The sequence below is a fragment of the Sus scrofa genome, chromosome X (assembly GCF_054392235.1).
Source record: "Sus scrofa isolate SSC_HxYL_T2T_F1_AM1 chromosome X, Sscrofa_HxYL_maternal_Yorkshire_Landrace_v2.0, whole genome shotgun sequence".
NCBI classification, from domain to species: domain Eukaryota; kingdom Metazoa; phylum Chordata; class Mammalia; order Artiodactyla; family Suidae; genus Sus; species Sus scrofa.
This window is the reverse complement of record NC_139401.1, coordinates 66,332,514-66,357,458: the sequence shown is the minus strand read 5'-3', so window position 1 is coordinate 66,357,458 and position 24,945 is coordinate 66,332,514. Positions and strand designations below refer to the sequence as shown.

The following is a 24,945-nucleotide window of genomic DNA, read 5'->3' as shown; positions in this document are numbered from 1 at the left end:
TAGCACAGGGAAATTTACACAATACTGTGTAATAACATATAAGGGAAAACAAAATGAAAAGGAATAGATATAACTGTTTTACTTTGCTGTATGCCTGAAATTAACAGAACTCTGTAAGTCAACTATATTCCAATAAAATTAGAAAAAAAAAAAACCTACATGGGAAGAGTTCCTTTGTGGTGCAGCAGGTTAAGGGTTTGGCATTGTCACTAAAGCAGCTTGGGTCACTGCTGTGATGCAGGTTCAGTCCCTGGCCTGGGAATTTCCACATGCTGGGGGTGCAGTCAAAAACCAAACCAAAACAAAACAAACCCAACAAAAACAACAACTATATGGGGAGATTATGAGAAATTCTACAAGACAAATTGATTTCTTCAATAAATAAATTATAAATGTTGAGTAAGGAGAGATGGAGTGGGTATCTATAGATTAAAAGGGACTTAAAAGAACTATCAAGTGATAGCAAGATGTGGACTTTGTTTAAATTCTAATCCAGGAGTTCCCCTTGTGGGGCAGCAGAAATGAATCCAACTAGGAACCACGAGGTTTTGGGTTAGAGCCCTGGCCTTGCTCAGTGGGTTAAGGATCCGGCGTTGCCGTGAGCTGTGGTGTAGGTCCCAGACGCAGCTCGGATCCCTCATTGCTATGGCTGTGGCATAGGCCGGCAGCTCTGGCTCCGATTAGAACCCTAGCCTGGGAACCTCCATATGCCATGTGTGCAGCCCTAAAAAGCAAATAAATAAATAAATCCTGATCCAAATAAATAAAATCAATGAGACTTGGAAATTTTGACACTGACTTCTGAAATTTGATGATATTAAGTGATAATTTTTAGGAGATGATATTTTTAAAAGAGTCTTACTTTTTCAGATACAAACTGAAATAAATAAAACCGTACGTTTGGGATTTGCTTCAAAGTAATATCACATGGAGAAAGTGGTCAGGATACAGAGGAAACAAGACTGGTCATAAATTAGTCACTGTTGAAACTGCGTGACAGGTACATGGGGGTTCATTACCATCCTGGCCTCTTTTGAATATGCTTGAAAAGATTTAAAAAAAGAAAAGAAGAGAACTAAGCTTTCAACTCAGGAAGCAATAAAAAGAATATAACAAAGCAACCTGGGAGTAAGTCGTTAATTGAGAGTAAAAAATAAATAGGGGAGAAAAAGTAAACAACAAATCTGTCAAATATAAGAAAAAATAGAGGAAACATAAACAAATGAACTGAAATAAACATAATTACAGATATAGAGGAGATTAAAAATATAAAGTAGGGAGTTCCCATTGTAAATCAGCAGTAACAAACCCAACTAGCATCCATGAGCATGCGGGTTCAATCCCTGGCCTTGCTCAGTGGGTTAAGAATCTACTGGAATCTAATATCCAGCACAAATGAACATCTCCTCAGAAAAGAAAATCATGGACTTGGAGAAGAGACTTGTGGCTGCCTGATGGGATGGGGAGGGAGTGGGAGGGATCGGGAGCTTGGGCTTATCAGACACAACTTAGAATAGATTTACAAGGAGATCCTGCTGAATAGCATTGAGAACTTTGTCTAGATACTCATGTTGCAACAGAAGAAAGGGTGGGGGAAAAAATGTAATTGTAATGTATACATGTAAGGATAACCTGACCCCCTTGCTGTACAGTGGGAAAATAAAAAAAATTATAAAAAAAAAAAGAATCTGGTGTTGCCATGAGCTGTAGTGTAGGTTGCTCAGATCCTGCATTGCTGTGGCTGTGGCTGTGGCTATGGCTGGCAACTCCAGCTCCGATTGGGCCTCTAGAATGGGAACTTCCATATGCTGTGGGTGAGGCCCTAAAAAGCAAAAAAAAAAAAAAAGTAAATCTATGTGCTAATTATACCAATAAACTTGACAATCCAGACAAAATAAATAATTTTCCAAGAAAACATAAATTACCAAAATTGACTCAAGATATAGAAAACCAAATCTTTAATAAGAAACATTAAAAGATAACTCCCATGTTGTAAAAACTGTACTAGAGCATAGAAAAAAAAAACCGAAAGCTTCCCAGATCATTTTATACACTTGGCAAAACCTTCAAACCCAAACAAGGACAGCATGCATTCAAAAAAAGTTAGAGACTACTCTCATAGGAACAGATATATAAATGTCCTAAACTGGAAACTAGTACATGAAATCCTACAATGTACAGAAAGAATAATTTGCCATGGCCAATTGGGGATGATTTGATGACAAAAAATTTATTGTTACAATTTATTCTATCAGTGGGTTAAAACAAGAAAAACTACATGTTCATTAATTCCCAGACAATGATAAAATTTGCTACTCATTTCTTACTTTGAAAATATGTAATTCTTAGCAAACTAGGACTAAAAGGTCGCTTCCTTAACTTGATGAAGACTATCTGCCAGAAATGCACAGCAGATAAAGGTGAAACACTAGCAATGTTCTGGTTAGAGTAAAAAGGAAAAAAGATGAGAATGGTTACTATCATTGGTATGATTCAACCTTATACACAAAAAAGGATATGAAAAGAAATAAAATATAACTGTTGGAAAGAAAGAGGCCATAATGTGTATTCGAAAATAATATGACCACCTACCTAGGAAATCCAAGAAATACAAGTGACATATTATGAGAAACTAAGAAAGCAATTCAGCAATGTGGTTAGATATAAGATCAAAATTTGAAAATGAATATTTTCCTAAACAGAATTAGAAAGTAAAATAGAAAAAGAAGTATTCAAAACAGCAACAAAAAATTATAATATTCCAGAATAAGCCTACCAAGATATGTGGTATAAGAATTACATTCAGAAAACTACATGGAGTTCCCTGGTGGCCTATCAGTTAAGGATTTGGTGATGCCACTGTTGTGGCTCAGGTTCGATCCCTAGCCTGGAAATTTCCACGTGCTGTGGCCAAAAAAACAGAAAAGAAATGAAAACTACAAAGCTTACTGAAAGACATAAAAGAAGACTTGAATAAATGTGGAGAGATCATGATCCTGGATGAGTAGGCTCAATAATACTTAATCTATAACCTGAATTCAGTTCTCAATAAAAATCCCTAAAAGATTTTCCACAGAACTTGACAACTGGAAATGGAATTCAAAAAAATAAAGTAAAATAAAATTCACCTGGAAGAGAAAATAATCAAAATAGTTCCGATAAAAGAAAAGTGAGGGGAAACTTGCCCTTCCAGATATTAAAGCATACAATAAAGTAGGTTTATTAAAAGGTTTAAAAATAAACAAATTCACTAATAGGGAAGAACTGTCTCCAGAAATAGACCCATACAGAATGGTCAACTCAACACACCAAGATACTAAGTCAATTCAGGACCTACTTTTCCATAAATGGTGCTAGAGGAACTGGAAAATCATGGGGAATGGGGGATGATCTTCAAGCCCTATCTCACTTTATAACCAAAAACTAATTCAAGATAGATTACACAACTAATGTAAAAGCTAAAACTATAAAGCTTCAAGTAGAAAACATAGGAAATTATCTTCATGACTTTGAGTAGGCCAAGATTTCTTGGACAGGACATCAACGGTTCTAAGCATTAAAGAAAAAAACTTGATTTATTAAGAATTTATTAAATTTTGGAGTTCCCGTCATGGCTCAGTTCCAACTAGGAACCATGAGGTTGCGGGTTCGATCCCTGGCCTTGCTCAGTGGGTTAAGGATCCGGTGTTGCCGTGAACTATGGTGTGGGTTGCAGACACGGCTCAGATTTGGCGTTGCTGTGGCTGTGGCGTAGGCTGGCGGCTATAGCTCCGATTTGACCCCTAGCCTGGGAACCTCCATATGCCCCAGGAGTGGCCCAAGAAATGGCAAAAAGATGAAAAAAAAAGAATTTATTAAATTTTAAATAAATTCTTACTATAATTTTTTATAGAATTTATTAAAAACTTATTTAAAAATTGGACTTCATCAAAATTAAAATTTTTGCTCAGTAGGACATCAATAAAAAGATATAAAAGCCTCAGACCAGAAAAAAAATATTGGCAAAATACATCGTCAATAAAAGTATAACAATTTTTAAAAACAGGCAAAAATTTTTAAAATGCAGAAAAACTTGGACACTTCAAGTACATGAAAAGGGGCTCAACACTGTCATCTTTGGAAATGCAAATTAAAACTATGATGAGATACATTTGACACCCTCTAGAATTTCTTTCTTTCATTCTTTTTTTTTTTTAAATGGCCACATATGCAGCACATGAAGTTGCCAGGCCAGGGATTGTGACAACCTATGCCACAGCTGTGGCAGTGCTGGATTCTTTAACCCACTGAGCCAGGCTGGGGATTGAACCTGCACCTCTGCAGACCCAACCATTGCAGTTTGGAGTCTTGTTTTTTTTTTTAAGGGCCGCACCTGTGGCATACTGAAGTTCCCAGGCTAGGGGTTGAATAGAAACTACAACTACTGACCCACACCACAGCCACGGCCACAGCCAGGCAAGATATGAGCCGTGCCTGTGACCCACCCCACAGCTCACGGCAACACCGGATCCTTAACCCACTGAGCAAGGCCAGGATGGAACCCATATCCTCATGGATCCTAGTCGGGTTCGTTAACTGCTGAACCATGACGGGAACCTCGCAGTCGGAGTCTTAACCCACTGCACCACAGTGGAAACTCCACCCTCTAGAATTTCTAAGATAACATTTTTGTTTAAGAAGCTGTGATAAACTGGAACTCTCACACATTGCTGGAGTATAAAATGGTACAAACCATATTAGAGAACTGTTAGGCACTTTCTTATAAAACATATAGCTTACCCCTCTTACTACTAGTTATGTACCCAAAAGAAATGAAAATATATGTTAAAAAGACCAAGTTCCCCTTGTGGCTCAACAGATCACGAACCCGAATAGTATCCATGAGGATGCGGGTTTGATCCCTGGCCTCGCTCAGTGGGGTCAAGGATCTGGCTCAATGGGGTTAAGGATCTGGTGTTGCCGTTAACTATGGTATAGGTCACAGATATGGCTTGGGTCCTGCATTGCTGTGGCTGTGGCATAGGATGGCAGCTGCAGTTCCAATCTGACCCCTAGCCTGGGAAATCCCACATGCTGCAGGTGTGGCCCCAAAAAGCAAAAAAAAAAAACAAACAAAAAAAAAACAGCCTTTAGGTGAATGTTTGGGGCAGCCTTATTCATAAAAGTGACAAACTGGAAATAACTCTAGTCTCCATCAATAGGAGAACAGAATAGTGGTATAAGCATATAATGGAATACTACTCAGCAATATAAAGAAACATTATTAATCAAAGCAAGAATATGAAAAAAAAAATCTGCCCTCAAAATCTTGTGTTGAGCAAAAGAATCCAGATACTTGATTCCATGTACATAAAGTATAAGAACATATGAAATTAATCTACGGTGATAGAAGTCAGAAAGTAGTTGCTAAAAGTGGTATGTGGGAAGGGTGGATTGACTGGAAAGGGGCACAAGAAAACTTTGTCGGGGAGACAGAAATTATTTTATCATGTTTGCGGTAGTAGTTACATGAGTGCATACAACTATCAAAACTCACAAACTGAGCGCTTTCGGGTTCTTTTTGTATTTTTAGGGCCACATGCATAGTTTATGGAAGTTCCCAAGCTAGGGGGTCAAATCAAAGCTGTAGCTGCTGGCCTATAGCCTATGTACGCCATGGCCATGGCAACATAGGATCCGAGCTGCATCTGTGACGCTCACCACAGCCCACGGCAATGCCGGATCCTTAACCCACTGAGCGAAGCCAGGGATTGAACTGCATCTTGATGGGTACTAGTTGGGTTCGTTACCACTGAGCCACGATGGGAACTCCATGAAACTGAGCATATAAAATATGTACATTTTATTGTACATAATTTTACCTGAGGAAAAGACTATGTAAGAACAAGCACACGCATAAGACATGAATGAAAAGATTAACAAAGTTAAAAAAGTGAGATTGAGAAAAATGCAATATATGTAAAAGTGACTAATATCTAAATATATAATTAACTCCTAAAGTTAACAAGAAAAACAAGAAAAAGTCAACCTGAAAGGGAAAAAAAACCATAAATAAAGACAAGTGGTATGAGAAGGCAATTCACAGAAATGGAAAGAGAAATGGTCAATAACAGTAAAAGATGCTCAATTTCACAAGTAATTGAAGAAATCCAATCTTTTAAAAAATAGCATGTAGAGTTCCCATTGTGGCTCAGTGATAATGAACCCGACTAGTATCCAGAAAAATGCAGATTTGATCCCTGGCCTTGCTCATTGGGTTAAGTATCCAGCATTGCTGTAAGCTATGGTGTAGGTTGCAGACATGGTTCGGATTCAGCACTGGATTCACATGGCTGTGGTGCAGGCCAGCAGATGCAGCTCTGATTCAACCCCTAGACTGAGAACTTCCATATGCCACACATGCAGCACTGAAAAAAAAAAAGGTAAAAAATACATGCAATGCTAAAGATAGGCAAAAATTTAAAAAGTCAATAATATCCAATAACGTCAGCAGAACAGGGAAACATAGTCTTATACTGTAGGTGATGTGCATACTGGGACAGATATTTTGGATGACAATATATTTAGTAGTATTTAAAAATCTGAAATGTGTACACCCTTCAAGCTAGCAATTCCTCTACCAGGTATACAGCATAGAGAACACTCTCATGTGTATGTAGATCATGTACAAGGCTATTGACTGAGGCATCATTTTGCAATAGCGAGGAACTGAACAACCTAAACATCAATCAAAATAGGAATTGTTCAACAAGGTAGACTTTATATACTGTGGAATTCTAGATAGCAGTTGTAAAAATGAGGTAGACTTATATATTGATACAAAAAGATTTCAAGGGAAGTTCCCTAGTGGTTAGGACTTGGTGCTTTCAAAAAAAAAAAATTCAAACATATATAGCTGAGACAAAAGCAAGTTGGAAAATGATATGTGCTATATGATAGCATTTGTCTTTAAAACCAATAGGGAAACACCAATAAAAACATATACACGGAAAAACATCTTGAATGCTACCCACCAGACAGGTAAAAGTAGTTACCTCTAGATTAAGATTAGGTAGTAAATCAAGGGGGATTTTTATCTTTATCTGTATTGCTTATGTCTGTGTACTAGGAATTTACTCATGTATTATTACTTGTGTAATGAAAAGAAGTTAGTTAATGAAGCAATACCAAAATTTTAAAAGACATACAACAAATACATTACTAAAAATACATGCACAGATAAATATCGGGTGATGATATACACCAAAAGTATAATAGCCACAGTCAAACAGAAGCCTGGCTAAAAACTTAAAAGGAAAATCTGAGGAATGAAATGTCCACCGGGGACTTTAAAAAGCTCTGATATATTTCTGGAGATCTAGAAAGCTGTGTGCATGATCAGGAAAAACCTAAAAAGGTCCTCATCTTGTACTCTGACTGACTTTGAGGCCCTGATCAAGAAGTAAACACGAAGAGAGCTGTAAAGAGCCTGAACATTGAAGGCAAGCCCCAACACATACTCAGAGCCGTAGGTAAATGCTGAAAGAGTTATAGGTTCAAGGCCATCTAAGGAAATGAGACCAATCTTTAGCTAACCACTAAGTAACTGAGCAGACACATCGGTGACCACAAACTACACGGAATTACAGAATTAGTCTAGTAAAGTCACTAAACATACAAAAACAACAAATTAGGAGTTCCCGTTGTGGCTCAGTGGTTAACGAATCCAACTAGGAACCATGAGGTTGCAGGTTTGATCCCTGGCCTTGCTCAGTGGGTTAAGGATCCGCATTGCCATGAGCTGTGGTGGATGTCACAGACGCGGCTTGGATCTGACGTTGCTGTGGTGTAGGCCAGCGGCTACAGCTCTGGTTGCACCTCTAGCCTGGGAACCTCCATATGCCATAGGTGTGGCCCTAGAAAAAGAAAAAAAAACAAAAACAAAAACAAATTAGATTTATTTTAGGAATACAAGATTGGTTTAGTATCCAAAAATCAATTAATACCATATCATATCAACAATATGTCCACATAAACAGTATCCAAAAATCAATTAATACCATATCAATAGGAGAACAAAAATAACATGATCATGTCAATAGGTGATGAAAAAAACACTTGACAAATTCATGATAAACACACTCAGCAAACTAGGTATAGAAGAGAATTTCCTCAGCCTGGTAGGGGCATCTATAAAAAGTCCACAGCTAGCATCATATTATTAAGAATGAATGCTTTTCTCTGAAGATCAGGAACCGGACAATAGTATCCACTCTTGCCACTTGATTCAATGTTGTACTGGAGGTTCTAACCAGGACAATTAGTCTAGAAAAGTAAATAAAGGTATCTAGACCAAAAAAGAAGAAATGAAACTATCTCTGTTCACAGATGACATGCTCTTGTACATAGAAATACTGAAGAATTTATTAAAAAACTATTAGATATAACAAGTTCAGCAAGCTTGTAGACACAAGATCAATATACAAAGCTCATAAATAATTTGAAAATGAAATTAACTAAAAAATTCCATTTGTAAAAGCACTGAAAAGAATAAAATATTTAGGGATAAATTTAAAAAGAAAAAGTGTAAAACATATACCCTGAAAATTAAAGAAATACTGCTGAAAGATATTAAAGAAGATCTAAATGAATGGAAAGACATCTGATGTTTATGAATTAAAAGAAGTGAAAGATGCCAATGATCCCTAAACTTATCTACAGATTCAAAAAAATCTCTGAAAATCCCAGCTGGATTCTTTGCAGAATATGAAAAGCTAGTTCTAACAGTCATATGAAAATGCAAAGGACCAAGAATAGCCAAAACGATCTTGAAAAAGAACTCACACTTCCCAATTTCAAAACTTACTACAAAGTACAGTAATAAAGACAGTGCAGTAATGGCATAAGTGTAGTAATAGCATAAGGATAGATATATAGATCAATGGAGGAGAAGTGAGAGTCCAATTGCTTCTTGAAAAGGATGTCAAGACAATTCAAGGTAAAAAATAGTCTTTTCAACAAATGATGCTTGGATAACTGAACATCTACATACAAAAGATTAAAGTTTGGACTGCCACTTTACACTATACATGAAAATTAACTCAAAATGAATCTCAGACCTACATGTAACATCTGAAGCTATAAAACTCTTAGAAGAAAACAGAGGCATGAATCTTTGTTACCTTGGATTAGGCAATGGTTTTTCAGATATGAGGCCAAACAAACAAGCAACAAGAGAAAAAATAGATGAATAGAATTCGTCAAAAATTATTAAATGTGTACTTAAAAGAACACCATGAATAAAGTGAAAAAGCAACCCAAAGAATGGAAGAAAACATATGCAAAGCATATAACTGATAAGGAGCTAGTATCCAGAATATATAAAGAACAGACCCAACTCAATGATAAAAAGATAAATAACTCAATTTTTTTGGGTCTTTTGAAGGGCCACACCCACAGTATATGGAAGTTCCCAGGCTAGGGGCCAAATCGGAGTTACAGCTGCCAGCCTATGCCACAGCCACAGCAATGCGGAATCTGAGCCATATCTGTGACCTACACCACAGCTCACAGCAATGCTGGATCCTTAACCCACTGAGCAAGGCCAGGGATCGAACCTGCATCCTCATGGATACTAGTTGGGTTCACTACCACTGAGCCATGATGCTAACTCCAAATAACTCAATTTGTAAAATGGGCAAAGAATCTGAATGGACATTTTTCCAAAGAAAATATACAAATTGCCAATAAGCACATGAAACATTATTAGCTGTCAAGGAAATGTAAACCAAAACCACAATGAGATACCACTTCATACCCACTAGGATGGCTATAATTAAAGACATAATAAAACTAAGAATATGGAGAAATTGAAATCTTTATATATTGCTGGTAAGAATGCAGAATAGTACAGTTGCTATGAAAAAGTCTGATAGTTCCCCAAAAATTAACATAGAGCTACTGCTTGACTAAGGAATTCCACTTAGTTATATACCCAAGAGAAATGAAAACATACATCCTCATGAAAACTTGTACATCAGCGCTCATATCAGCATTATTTATAATAACCAAAAGTGAAAATAACCCACATGTCCATCAACAAATGAGCAGATAAATACAAACTTAATATATCTATGTAGCGGAATATTGTTTGGCAAAAAAAGGAAGGAAGTACTGATACATGCTACAACACAGATAAACCCTGAAAAGATGTTAAGTCAAAGAATCCAGACATAAAAGATCACATACTGGGAGATGGGATTAAGACAGTGGAATAGAAGGACTGGAGCTCAACTTCTCTCCTAAAAACAACAAAATTTACAACCAAAGGATAAGCAATATTCAACCAAATGGACCAGAAACTTTCAAAAAGATATCTTACTCCAGAAGACAAAGAGGAGGCCACATCAAGAGGTAGAAGGGGCAATTATGCGATATGAGCAACCCCATACCTCCCAGGTGGGAAGCTCCACAGACTGGAAACTAACTGCTTCACAGAGACTCACTTACAGGAGTGAGAGTTCTGAGACCCGCATCAAATTCCCATGTGTGGGGATCTGGCACTGGGAGAAAGAGCCCCCGGGGCATCTGGCACTGAAGGCCAGCAGGAACTCCATGGGACTGGGGGAAATGGAGACCTCATTCTTAAAAGGTGCACACAGACTTCAATGTGTACTGGGTCCCAGGGAAAAGCAGAGTTTCCATAGGAATCTGGGTCAAACCTGACTGTGCTTCTTGGAGGACATCCTGGGAAAACAGGGGTGAATGTGGCTTCTTGTAGGGGAAGGACATTGGAAGCAAAGCTCTTGAGAATATTCAGCAGTGTGCTTTTCCCTGGAGGTGGCCATTTTGGGAAAATCTGGCCCCAACCATCAGCACTGAGAAGCCCCAGGGCAAACAACAATCTAGGTGGGATCACAGCCCTGCCCCTCAGTAAACAGGCTGCCTAGAGACCCCCCCAGGCAGGCAGCCCCCTCTAATCTCATCCATAGACAAAGCCCCACCCACCAGAGTGATAGGAATCAGCTCCACCTACCAGTGGGCAGGCATCACTCCCTCCCATCAGGAAGCCTACAGCAAGCTCCAGCACCAAATTCAGCCACGGGGGGGGGGGGGGGGGGGCAGATGCCAGAAGTAAGAGAGGCTACAACTATTATCTGGAAAAATGTCACCACACCAAAAACCTACAAAAATGCAAAGACAGAGAACTATAACTCAGATGAGGGAGAAAGGAAAAACCCCAGAAAATCAGCTAAGTGATCAGGAGATTCTCAGCCTCCAGGAAAAAGACTTTAGACTGTTGATGCTGAAGATGATGCAAGACATTGGAAATAAACTGGAGGCAAAGATGGATAATTTACAGGAAACACTGAGCAAAGAGATACAAGATATAAAACTTAAACAAGAAGAGATGCAAAATACAATAACTGAAATAAAAAATTCATTAGAAGCAGCCAACAGCAGAATACAGGAGGCAGAAGAACAAATAAGCAAGGTGGAGGACAGATTAGTGGAAGTTACAGATAAGGAATAGAAAAGAGAAAACAGATTGAAAACAAATGAAAATAGTCTAAGAAAACTCTGGGACAATGTTAAATGCACTAACATCTGTATTATAGGGGTGCCAGAAGAAGAGAGAGAGAAGGGGACGGAAAAAATATTTGAAGAGATAATAGCTGAAAACTTCCCTAACATGGGAAAGGAACCACTCACTCAAATCCAGGAAGCACACGTACCATATGAAATAAACCCAAGGAGGAATATACTGAAACACATATTAATCAAACTGACCAAAATTACAGACAAAGAGAAAATATTAAAAGCATCTAGGGAAAAGAAACAAATAACATACAAGGGAACCCTGATACGGTTATTGGCAGATTTTTCAGCAGAAACTCTGCAGGCCAGAAGGGAGCAGCATGATATACTTAACGTGATGAAAGGAAAAAACCTCCAACCAAGATTACTCTACCCAGCAAGACTCTCTCAGATATGAAGGAAAAATCAAAACCTTCACAGATAAGCAAAAGCTGAAAGAATTCAGCAACACTAAAACAGCTTTACAACAAATACCAAAGGAACTTCTCTAGACAGAAAAGAAAAGGCTGCAACCAGAAACAAAAATTCCACAAATGACAAGGCTCATCAGTAAAGGTATATACACAGTAAAGATACGAGATCATCCAGGCACAATTATTTAACCAAAATCAGAAAACATGAGAAGAGGAGGGTACAAATGCAGGACACTGGAGATGCACTTACAATTAAGAGACCAACAATTTAAAACAATCTCTCATATATATAGACTCTGATATCAAAACTTCAGAATAAATGCAAACCAAAAATCTACAATTGATACACAAAAAATAAGAAAAATCAACTCAAATACAACACTAAAGATAGTCGTCAAACCACAAGAGGAGAGAACAGGAGAAGGGAAGAAAAAAGAGCAACAAAAACAAATCCAAAGCAATAAATAAAATGGCAATAAGAACATACATATCGATAATTACCTTAAATGTTAATGGACTAAACGCCCCAACCAAAAGACATAGACTGGATAAATGGATACAAAAGCAAGACCCATATACATGCTGTCTTCAGGAGACCTACTTCACTTCTAGGGACACATACAAATTGAAAGTGAGAGGATGGAAGAAAATATTCCATGCAAACAGGGATCAAAAGAAAGCTGGAGTAGCAATACTCATATCAGACAAAATAGACTTTAAAATGAATATTTTAAGGGACAAGGAAGGTCACTACATAATGATCAAAGGATCAATCCAAGAAGATATATCAATTTTAAATATCTATGCACCCAACACAGGTTCACCACAATATATAAGGCAACCTTAAAAGGACAAATCGACAATAACACAATGATAGTGGGGGACTTTAATACACCACTTATAGCAATGGACAGATCAACCAGACAGGAAATCACTAAGGAAACACAGGCCCTAAATGAAGCATTAGACCAGATGGACTTAATAGATATTTATAGGACATTCCATCCAAAAGCAGCAGAATACACATTCTTCTCAAGTGCACATGGATCATTCTCAAAGATTGATCACATCCTGGGCTACAAATCAAACCTCGGTAACTTTAAGAAAACTTTAAGAAAAGAAAGCATCTTTTCCGACCACAACGCCATACCACAAGAAAACAACTGCAAAAAACACAAACACGTGGAGAATAAACAACATGCTACTAAACAACCAATGGATCACTGAAGAAATCAAAGAGGAAATTAAAAAATACCTAGAAGCAAATAACAACAAAGATATGACACTCCAAACCCTATGGGATGCAGCAAAAGCCGTTCTAAGATGAAAGTTTATAGCAATACAAGCCCACCTCAGGAAACAAGAAAAAGTTCAAATAAACAAGCTAACTTTACATCTAAAGCAGGTAGAGAGAGAAGAGACAAGACCTAAAGTTAGTAGAAGGAAAGAAATGATAAAGACCAGAGCAGAAATCAATGAAATAGAAACAAAGAAAACCATAGAAAAGATCAATGAAACGAAAAGCTGGTTCTTCAAAAAGATCAACAAAATTGATAAATCCTTAGCCAGAATTATCAACAAAAAAAGAGAGAAGACTCAAATCAATAAAATTAGAAATAAAAAATGAGAAGTAACAACAGACATCACAGAAGTACAAAGGATCATAAGAGACTACTGTATGCAACCATACGCCAATAAAATGGAAAATGTAGAAGAAATGGACAAATTCTTAGAAAAGTACAATCTTCCAAGACTAAACCAAGATGAAATAGAAAAGATGAATGGACCCATCACAGGAACTGAAATTGAAACTGTGATTAAAAAACTTCCAACAAACAAAAGTCCTGGACCAGAGGGCTTCAAAGGCAAATTCTATCAAACATTTAGAGAAGACCTAACACCTATCCTCCTGAAACTATTTCAAAGAAATCACAGAGGAAGGGATACTCCCAAACTCATTCCATGAGGCCACCATCACCCTGATACTAAAACCAATAAAGATACCACAAATAAAGAAAACTACAGGCCAATTTCACTGATGAACATCAATGCAAAAATCCGCAACAAAGTACTAGCAAACCGCATCCAACAATACAGTAAAAGGATTGTACATCATGATCAAGTGGGATTTCTCCCAGGGAGGCAAGGGTTCTTCAATACCCACAAATCCATCAGTGTGATACACCACATTAACAAACTGATGAATAAAAATCACATGATCCTCTCAATAGACACAGAAAAAGCCTTTGACAAAATCCAACATCCATTTCTGATAAAAACCCTTCAGAAAGTGGGCACAGCGGGAACCTACCTCAACATGATAAAGGCCATATACGACAAACCCACAGCAAATATCATTCTCAATGGTGAAAAGCTGAAAGAATTCCCCCTGAGATCAGGAACAAGACAAGGATGTCCTCTCTCACCACTACTCTTCAGCATAGTTTTGGATGTCCTAGCCACAGCAATCAGAGAAGTAAAAGAAATAAAAGAAATCCAAATTGGAAAGGAAGAAGGAAAACAATCACTATTTGCAGATGACATGATACTATACCTAGAGAATCCTAAAGACTCTACTAGAAAACTGTTAGAGCTCATCCACGAATTTGGCAAAGTCGCAGGATACAAAATTAATACACAGAAATCGACGGCATTTCTATACACTAACAATGAAAGATCAGAAAGGGAAATTAGGGAAGCAATCCAGCTTACCATCACATCCAAAAGAATAAAATACCTAGGAGTAAACCTACCTAAAGAGACAAAAGACCTGTACTCTGAAAACTATAAGACACTGATGAAAGAAATCAAAGATGACACAAATAGATGGAAAGATATACCGTGCTCGTGGATTAGAAGAGTCAATATTATCAAAATGACTATACTACCTAAGGCGATCTACAGATTCAATGCAATCCCTATCAAATTACCAAGGACATTTTTCACAGAAGTCAAACAAAATATTTTAAAGTTTGTTTGGAAGCACATAAGACCCAGAATAGCCAAAGACATCCTGCTGAAAAAGAAAAATGGAGCTGGAGGAATCAGGCTCCCAGACTTCAGTCTATACTACGAAGCAACAATCATCAAAATTGCATGGTACTGGCACAAAGTCAGAAATATAGATCGGTGGAATAGGATAGAAAGCCCAGAATTAACCCCACGCACCTACAGCCAACTCATCTATGACAAAGGAGGCAAGGATATACAATGGAGAAAGGACAGCTTGTTCAATAACTGGTGCTGGGAAATCTGGACAGCCACATGGAAAAGAAGGAAAGTAGAACACTCTCTAACACCATACACAAAAATAAACTCCAAATGGATTAAAGACCTAGATATAAGACCACATACTATAAAACTCTTAGAGGAAAACATAGGCCAAATACTCTCTGACATAAACCACAGCAACATCTTCTCAGATCCACCTCTTAGAGTATTGACAATAAAAACAAAAATAAACAAATGGGACCTGATCAAACTTACAAGTTTCTGCACAGCAAAGGAAACCCTAAACAAAACAAAAAGACAACCCACAGAATGGGAGAAAATCTTTGCAAATGAATCAACTGACAAGAGATTGATCTCCAAAATTTACAAACAACTTCTGCAGATCCATACCAAAAAAACAAACAACCCCATCAAAACATGGGCAGAATATCTAAACAGACAGTTCTCCAAAGAAGACATACAGATGGCCAAAAAACACATGAAAAGATGTTCAACATCATTCAGTATTAGAGAAATGCCAATCAAAACCACGATGAGGTACCACCTTACACCAGCCAGAATGGCCATCATCCAAACGTCTACAAACAATAAGTGCTGGAGAGGGTGTGGAGAAAAAGGAACCCTAGTACTGTTGGTGGGATTGTAAATTGGTGCAACCACTGTGGAAAGCAGTATGGAGAATCCTCAGAAAACTAAATATAGAACTACCATTTGACCCAGCCATCACACTCCTGGGCATCTATCCAGAGAAAACCATGACTTGCAAAGAGACATGTACTCCAATGTTCATTGCAGCACTATTTTCAATAGCCAAGACATGGAAACAACCTAAATGCCCATTGGCAGAGGAGTAGATCAAGAAGAGGTGGTACATAGACACAATGGAATATTACTCAGCCATTAAAATGAATGAAATTCCAACATTTTTAGCAACATGGATGGACCTAGAAATTATCATGCTAAGTGAAGTCAGTCAGACAATGAGACACCAACATCAAATGCTTTTACTGACATGTGGAATGTGAATAAAGGACACAATGAACTTTGCAGAACAGATGCTGACTCACAGAATTTGAAAAACTTATGGTTTCCAAAGGAAACAGTTTCCAGGGTGGGGGGATGCACTGGGGGTGTGGGATGAAAATGCTATAAAATTGGATTGTGATGATCACTGTACCACTATAAATGTAATAAATTCATTGAGTAATTAAAAAAAGAGAAAGAAGAAAAGTGATCACATATTGTATGATAACATGTATATGAAATGTCCAGAATAGGTAAAGCTATGAACAGAAAGATCAGCAGAATAGGGTGGAGTCGGGGGTGGGTGGAAAATGGGGAAAAATAAATGACAGCTAGTGGGTGTGGGGTTCTTTTTGGGGTGATGCAAATATTGTAAAATTTATTGTGGTGATGGTTACACAACTTCGTAAATATACTAAAAAGACCCCACTAAACTGTACACTTTAAAAGAGTGAGTTTTATGGTATATTAATTATACTACTTTTTAAAAAAAAAAAGAAATTTAAATGGCTACCATATGACCCAGGTATAACACTACTAGGTATATACCTAAACAGAAATTAAAACATTTGTCCACTCAAAAACTTATTCATGGATGTTTAGAGAGCAATGTTCAAAAGTAATCAAATTGGATAAAATTGATGAATGGACAAAAAAAATGTTGTATATCAGTAATGGAATATGACTCAGCAGTAAAAGGGAATAAAGTAATGATACACGATGTAACATGGATGATCCTTGAAAACCTTAAATTAAGTGAAATAAGACAGTCACAAAAGACCACAAATTTTATGATTCCTTTTATATGAAATATAGGTTAGTGGTTGCCCAGGGCTAGAGAAGGGGGTGGGAATGGGGAGTGACCACTAATGGGTATGACTTTCTTTTGGGGGGTGATGAAAATGTTCTAAAATTAGATTGTGGTAATGGCTGCACAGCTGTGAATATACTAAAGTCTGTTGAAGTGTACAGTGTAAATGGGTGAATTTTATGGTATGTGAATTGTATCCCAGTAAAGCTGTTTAAAAAATCTTCAGGATTGTACACCTAAAAAAAGATAAAGGAGGCACAAAAACTTTTAAAAATAGCCTTAAGAAGGCTAAATCTCAAAGTAAAAACATTGAACAAAAAGGGCATTTTTAAATATATTCAGAACAAAAAGCCTGAATGAGGAAGAAATAGGTCTCTGCCCTAAGCCAGCAGTGTAATAATGATAAATGACAAAGAGGTAAAATTCCTCAATTACTATTTCTGCTTCTGCCTTCTCAGTTCCCTCTTGGGAACTGAAGCCCAGTATGAGTAAAGAGGTAGTCAGCGAGAATTCAACTACTTTAATAAGAGTTCAAATATCTTGGACCAGATAAATTATAGCTGAGGGAACTGAGAGTAATTTCAAACGAGAACGCTAAGGCTGTGTCAGTGATATTTGAGGGATCACAGAGAAGGATGTTCCAGAAGACTGGGCAGATGTAATTTCAATTTTTGAAAAAAAGAGGTAAAAGTTAATTCCATAAATTACAGACCAGTAGGTTTGATGTAAGTCTTCTAGATTATTACAGGGATGGCTTGCAAGAACCTAGAAACGGAAGAATAAGCACTACAAGCCAGCTTGAATTCACTTAAGAAAAAGTCAATTTAGGCTAATCCTTATTTCTTTTTTTGTACTGTTACTAAGCTGGTAGCTATGAGATATATGGTAGACATAGTATATCTAGACTTTAGCAAGGCATTTGACGAAATCTTTCATGAGATCCCTAAGTACAAAATTGAGAAATGGGAGTTGGCTGTTAATTTTTGTTAGATTAATAATTGCTTGAAAGACCATTCCCAAAGCATGCAGATTACCAGGTCGCTATCATGCTAGATACAGCTTTGTAATAGCATACACCATGGGGTTCTTCTAGCCTTAGGAGCGTCATCATTTATATCCAACAACTTAAGTGGAGATATGGAAACCATGCTGATGAGGTTTGTAAGTGACAATATCTGGGGGGGGGGAGGATAGTGAATACTTGAGATGACAGGATCAGGATATTGATTTTAATTATAAGTAGTTGGGGGGTAAAACAAAAGAAAACAAAAGCTAAAACTTGCCTGGGCCAGATGAAATCAAACCAAGAGCCAGATCCAAATCTCATACCTAAATTAGAAAATGAGTGCAAGGGAAAGAAACAATTTTTCACTATTTCTGAAATCAGCCTCAAACTTGAATTGCAGCTACCATTAGAATGTGACCTGAAATATCCCAGTCAAGATACCAACAACAGCAATAAGAGTACCAGAAGTTTTTATCTACAACTGTGGCCTTAATTGCTCTTACCCTCTTTTAGACGATCCCCTTCAGCCTTGGTTTTCTTCTGTCTTTCTGATCCAGCAAGGTCTACGAGGTGCAGCTTAGAGCGAAAGCTGCTACTTCTGTGATAATAACAGGACACAAGTGAGAATGGTGCACAAGCTTGAGGGTAGGTGAGCAAAGGTCACCTGATGGCTCTCATTTTCTTTCAAGTCAAAATGGCTCCATTTGTTACTAGCACACAGAATTACTGATGTCTGTTTATTTGTGAAACAACTGAAGCAGCAACCTGTTATTCAAGTTTAGTAAAACTGATGTTAAAAAATCTTGACTCTTTAAACTGTAACTTACTTGTCACTTTTCTTTCTTTGCTCTATGGAGATTGTAAAGATGGCATGAGATCGGGATGACTGGGAGTTCATAGCTGTGGAGGCCACAGTCCTACAGTTATTGCCCTGCTCCAAACAGGAAACAGTATCCAGGGCAACAAAAACAGTCTTCTCAGTGAGTCCCACAATCTAATTCAGAGAAAGGAAAAACTCTCATGATTCAACTTCAAGTACTTAATCAGAAATGTAAGGATTGGCAGTTTAAGAAAATGTCTGAGAGTTCCCTGGTGGCCTAACAGGTTAAGGATCTGGCATTGTCATTGCTACTGGCTTGGGTTACTGCTGTGGCACAGGTTTGATCCGTGGCCTGGGAACTTGCTGTGGCCAAAAAAAAGGAAAGGAAAGAAAAGAATGTCTTGATGTTCCAGTAGAACCTCGATAAATAGTCATGGCAATGAGGACTGTTTTAACTAGCAACTCTGTGATCACTGCAAACCAAGGTCTCCAGTCTCCACTAGGGACCTCCAAAACAAGGATGCCAGTCAGTACTGGAGCTAGAAAAGATCTTTAGATTTTAGTGTAGCAATGGACAGATGTCATCCAGGAAGCCCCAAGTGAAAGTAAGCTTTGGTCCTAAGGACACCAAGGGCAACACAAATAATTGCAGTATTTCTCTTTGTTGCTTTCTCCTCCATGTGGCCCTATGTTCCTCCTTATATCTTGGAACCATTTCATACCTCATTTTCACTAGGGCAAATGGCATGGTACATTTTCCACTGGATTAAGAAGCCAGGAAAACAGAGTCCTAGGCTTGGTGCTGTATCTACTCAAGAGAATTTGTACAAGTTAAAATCTCTTGGAGCCTCTGGAGATCTAACTAGATGATTATGAAGTTCCTTCCAGCCCCAATATGCTATGATTTTATTACTCCATAGCTCCCACAGCTCCACCTGTGGCCCCAATTTCTAGTCCTACATTTCAAACTGCCTGTTACTTACACTTTGACATCAGTTAATTGTAAGCCAAACTCATCTTCCTTCTAGCAACGCTCATTCTCTCCACTATTTCTCCATTACTATTAAGATCTCTATTCTTAAAACCTCAAATTCACCTTTACTTCCTCCTATTCCTCCATATCTCAGTTGTCACCAACTCCTAGTCATTCTTCTTTTGAATCCATTGCTTTATTTCCCTTTCCACACCTACCTGCCTAATCCAGGCTCATATCATTTCATGCCTGAAAAATAAGGCAAAGTTTCCCCAATTGGCCTTCCTCATCCTAGTCTTTCTCCTTTTCAATTTATTCTTATTTAACTTTCCAAAAATCCTGCTTCCTAAAATGTGACCAAACTCCTAAGCCCTAGGCTAGATAATGAGGGTACAAAGAGACGTTAAGATACTCTCCTAACCTCCCGGGAGCTAACAGAGATGGAGACACACACATAAGATAAAAACTTGGTAAAAGCAGCCACTGCAATTCTTCATTCGCAAGTATTAAGTAGCTTATGTACTATTCACAGGGACAGAAACTAAGCTCTTTAGTCTGGCTTCATAATGTGGTCCTAACATACCTTCTACTACTTCCCAACCCGTATCCTCTAATCCAGACATACTGATCTAGTCTTATTACCCCCAAGACTATATTTTCTGTTTTCCTGCTTAAGTAAATACTTACTACAAGAATACCCTTACTTCTTTACTAAATTATATTTCATCCATCCCATCTAAAGAGTGCTTACAAACTTGTCCTTACCATCCCAATTTGAGTCAGAAATTCACACTTCTCTGCATGGCAAATTTGCCCTCAAATAATGCTTGGGATTTAATTCCTGCCTTAGTATGGTACATGTAAAAGATCTTAGAACTGGGTTAAGGGCCAGCTCAGTGCTAATTTTCTTTTTGGTGATAGCAAAAAGATGCATTTTACCCAAGTTTCTTATTCCCAACACCCATATTGTCTTCCTGTATTCCATGCTTATCAGGCTTTCAAAATAAGTCTGCACCTTCAAGCCTTGCTTTAGTGCCCAGCAAATAACTTAATGACCCAGAAGGAAAAAAAATCAGAAGCACAGGCACCTGCCGCTCAAGCACCTGCTCCCTGCCCCTACTTTCTGAGTAGGGAAGAAAATAAGGAGAGGAAGATGAATAAGGTATTATTTTACTAAGGTTTCCTAAGTCTGTACTACTCTGTTCTCATCTACTTTCAACCTCAAATTCTCCCACTGGTACTAGAATCAAACTGCCTATTTTCATTTTTTTCTTTTTAGGGCTGCACCCATGGCATATGAAGTTTCCAGGCTAGAGGTCAAATTGGAGCTGTAGCTGCCGGCTTACACCACAACCATAGCAAAGCCAAATCCAAATCCAGGCCGCATCTGCAAACCTATACCACAGCTTGTGGCAATGCCAGATCCTTAACTGACTGAGCGAGGCCAGGGATCAAACCCTCAACCTCATGGATATTAGTTGGGTTCTGTTCCACTGAGCCACAACAGGAACTCCTTTTTAAAAATGACTTTTGCTTACATTCTAATTAGATTATTTCTTTGCTTTATGTCATGATAAAATATGCATAACAGAAAATTTACCATTTTAACCTTTTTATTTTTTTATGCCTGCACCTATAGCATATGGAAGTTCCTGGCCAGGAATTGAATCTGAGGTGTAGCTGTGGCGACATGTACATGCCAGATCCTTTAACTCACTGACAGGGCCAAGGATCAAACCCGTGCATTGGCATCAACCCAAGCCGCTGCTTTCAGATTCTTAATCCATTGCGCCACAGTGGGAATTCCGACTCTACCCATTTTTAACACCGGCTTCTGGATGTGGCCCACTGTCATATACAAAACTCCCAACCTCTCAAACTCTGTTCAGGTATAGCTCCTTATCCTACATCTATACCATGCGACAGAAGCCTCTCAAATAATTGGTCTCTTCTTCCTATAGTACTTATAAATTTTTTTAAAATTTTATGTAATTTTACTTCTTAAATATCATCCCAAGGATCTAGCACAATGTCTACTATAGGTGCTGTCCAACAGAATTTTCTATAACCATCCATATGTTCTATATCTGCGCTATCTAGCCACGTGTAGCTATTAAGCACTTGATATGTGCTGGTGTGACTTAGAGAATTCCAAACTATATTCAATTTTAATTCATTTAAGTTTAAATAGGAGTTCCCTTGTGGCACAGTGGGTTAAGGATATGGCATTGTGACTGCAGGGTTTCAGGTTGTTGCTGTGGTGTAGGTTCAGTCCTTGGCCTGGGAACTTCCACATGCCGTGAGTACAGCCAAAAAAAAAAGTTTAAATAGCTGTTTGTGGCTAGTGGCTACTATACTGAACAGCCCAGCCTTAGAACTCTATAAATAGCTAATAAATATTTAATTGATATTAGCGTTCCTTCAAGAGGTAACAGGAAGATGATAAAACTCCCTTTCTCACAAGAACTCCCATCTAGGAATTCTAGATTAACAAAGGGAATTAGGACCACACAAAATCTTAAAGACTGAGATGTTAGTAGTCATTTAAAACCACAGTGGCAGAGTTCCTGTTGTGGCACAGTGGAAACAATCCAACTAGGAACGATGAGGTTGCGGGTTCGATCCCTAGCCTCGCTCAGTGGGTTAAGGATCCAGTGTTGCCATGAGCTGTGGTGTAGGTCACAGACGCAGCTGGGATCCCACATTGCTGTGGCTGTGGTGTAGGCCGGCAGCTGTAGCTCTGATCAGACCCCCTGGCCTGGGAACCTCCATATGGCATGGGTGCAGCCCTAAAAATAAAAAAACAAAAAACAAACAAACAAAAAACACCACAGTGGCAAATAAAAGGACTGCGAAATTTAGTAGTTGTCAACATTTTTCAATAACATCAAATGAGAGACAAACAGACCTTTATGCCTTCCTTAGGATCCTCTCGTATATTTATTTGAGGTGCTTTCTCACGAGATGGGCATAGAAGATCCAAGATTTCTTCATTGTAAATCTGATATTGTTGGAAACAAAGTGGTAAAGACAAGATGTTAAGAGTGGTAATTGAGGAGTGGTGGGATCACAGCAAAATTTTTAAAATTCTTTGTAACTTTATCAACATTTTTTATAATAAACATTATTTTTATAAATAAGAAAAGGGTTTTAACCCTACATATAATCATTTGACATTTATAAGAATAAATTCACACATTATTTGAAACAAAATTGAGAGGGCTCTCTTGAGACAGTGTTTCTTAGAAATAGCAGACATGGGAGTTCCCGTTGTGGCTCAGTAGAAGCGAAGCTGACTAGGATCCATGAGGATGTGGGTTCAATCCCTGGGTTAAGGATCCTGCATTGCTGTTTGCTGTGGTGTAGGTCACAGATGCGTCTCGGATCCCACGTTACTATGGCTGTGGTGTAGGCTGATAGCTGTAGCTCCGACTCAACCCCTAGCCTGGGAACTTCCATATCCTGAGGGTGCAGCCCTGAAAAGGATAAAAAAAAAAATAGCAGACACAATGAAAGGTTACAAGAGTGCCCAAATTCAGTTCTTTGATAGTGTCATAACAAAACTTACCTTCACCAGTTTGGTTAAAATGTAAGTAACAGATCCTTAGTGGAGGGTGGAAGAGGGAAGCAACCAGAACTTTAAGTACTAAAACAGTATTTGCACACAGTAAGCACCATAATAAGTATTTGCTATTATTGCTGTTGCTACTATTTAATATAACCAGGTTCCTAAGTTATTTTTACATTTGGTTACCTTGGCCACAAGCGGGTTAATCAAGAGATTCGGGAAGGCTAATCTTTTTTTATTTTTATTTTTATTGGATTATTGTTGATTTACAATGTTGTATTAGTTTTGGGTATATAGTAAAGTGAATCAGTTATACATATACCTATTCTTTCTCAGATTCTTTTCCCATATAGGTTATTACAGAATATTTTGTAGATTTCCCTGTGCTATACAGTATGTCATTGGTAGTTATCTATTTTACATAGAGTAGTGTGTATATGTTAACCTCAACCTCCTAATTTATTCGTCCTCCTCCATGGTTTCCCCTTTGGTAACCATAATTTGACTTTGAAATCTGTGAGTTTCTTTCTGTTTTATAAGTAAGTTCTTTTGTATCAATTTTTGTAAGATTCCTCAAGAAGGCTTATCTTAATGATGTTTAACTCCCTATCTTACAACTCTGTATGTCCTATACCTATTAACACATTGAGATTCAACCTCAGGATGAAGTGTTCACATCAATTTAAAATTGCATGCTTGGGGGAGTTCCCGTCGTGGCGCAGTGGTTAATGAATCCGACTAGGAACCATGAGGTTGCGGGTTCGGTCTCTGCCCTTGCTTAGTGGGTTAACGATCCAGCGTTGCTGTGAGCTGTGGTGTAGGTTGCAGACGCGGCTCGGATTCCCCTGTTGCTGTGCCTCTGGCGTAGGCCGGTGGCTACAGCTCCGATTAGACCCCTAGCCTGGGAACTTCCATATGCCATGGGAGCGGCCCAAGAAATAGCAAAAAGACAAAAAAAAAAAAAAATTGCATGCTTAAATTATATACATTTAATTATTGCTTCTTAAAGGTAAGACATCTTATCACTGCTATAGAATCAACCAGCTAATTTCCCAAAAGCCATTAAGTTCCCTAAACATGTGTTTTTGGTATCATGAGGTTAGCTATAATGGGTCAACCGACTTATATACTGACACATGCTAGAATGAAAACCAACAAAGGCAGGTATTTTATCTGTCTTGCTCACTAATGTGTCCCAAATACCTAGAATAGGGCCTGTAATATAGTAGGTACTCAGTAAATATCTGTTGAATAAACACTTACACGGCTCAATACTCCACCCAATTTCTATAACATTCTTCATTATCACTCAAGTCTCAAAACAGTAAAGTGATATCAAATATCTTTCAACAGACTCTACAGGGAATCAATAATAGAGGCCAAATTGGAATTAAAAGATTCCTATCATCATTTTATATAGCAATGCCAATTCCTCTAATGATCAGATTAAACAGACTCTTCTGATATCAAGGAAAGAACTGGGTGGGAGTCAGAGCCAAGTGAGCCAGTAAGTTTTCACTATC

At 38.0% G+C, this 24,945-nt stretch overlaps 1 protein-coding gene across 2 annotated transcripts in view; it reads right to left on the bottom strand.

Annotated features, from left to right (window-relative positions):
- Positions 1 to 24,945, bottom strand: part of KIF4A (kinesin family member 4A) — a 127,992-nt gene that overhangs the window by 98,116 nt on the left and 4,931 nt on the right. For both annotated transcript variants that reach the window (XM_085006759.1, XM_003360353.5), the window contains exons 5-7: positions 22,763 to 22,855; positions 18,889 to 19,055; positions 18,565 to 18,659 (exon numbers count right to left, since the gene is read on the bottom strand). In XM_085006759.1, the coding sequence (XP_084862885.1) occupies positions 18,565 to 18,659; positions 18,889 to 19,055; positions 22,763 to 22,855 (355 nt within the window). The remainder of the gene's footprint in view (positions 1 to 18,564; positions 18,660 to 18,888; positions 19,056 to 22,762; positions 22,856 to 24,945) is intronic.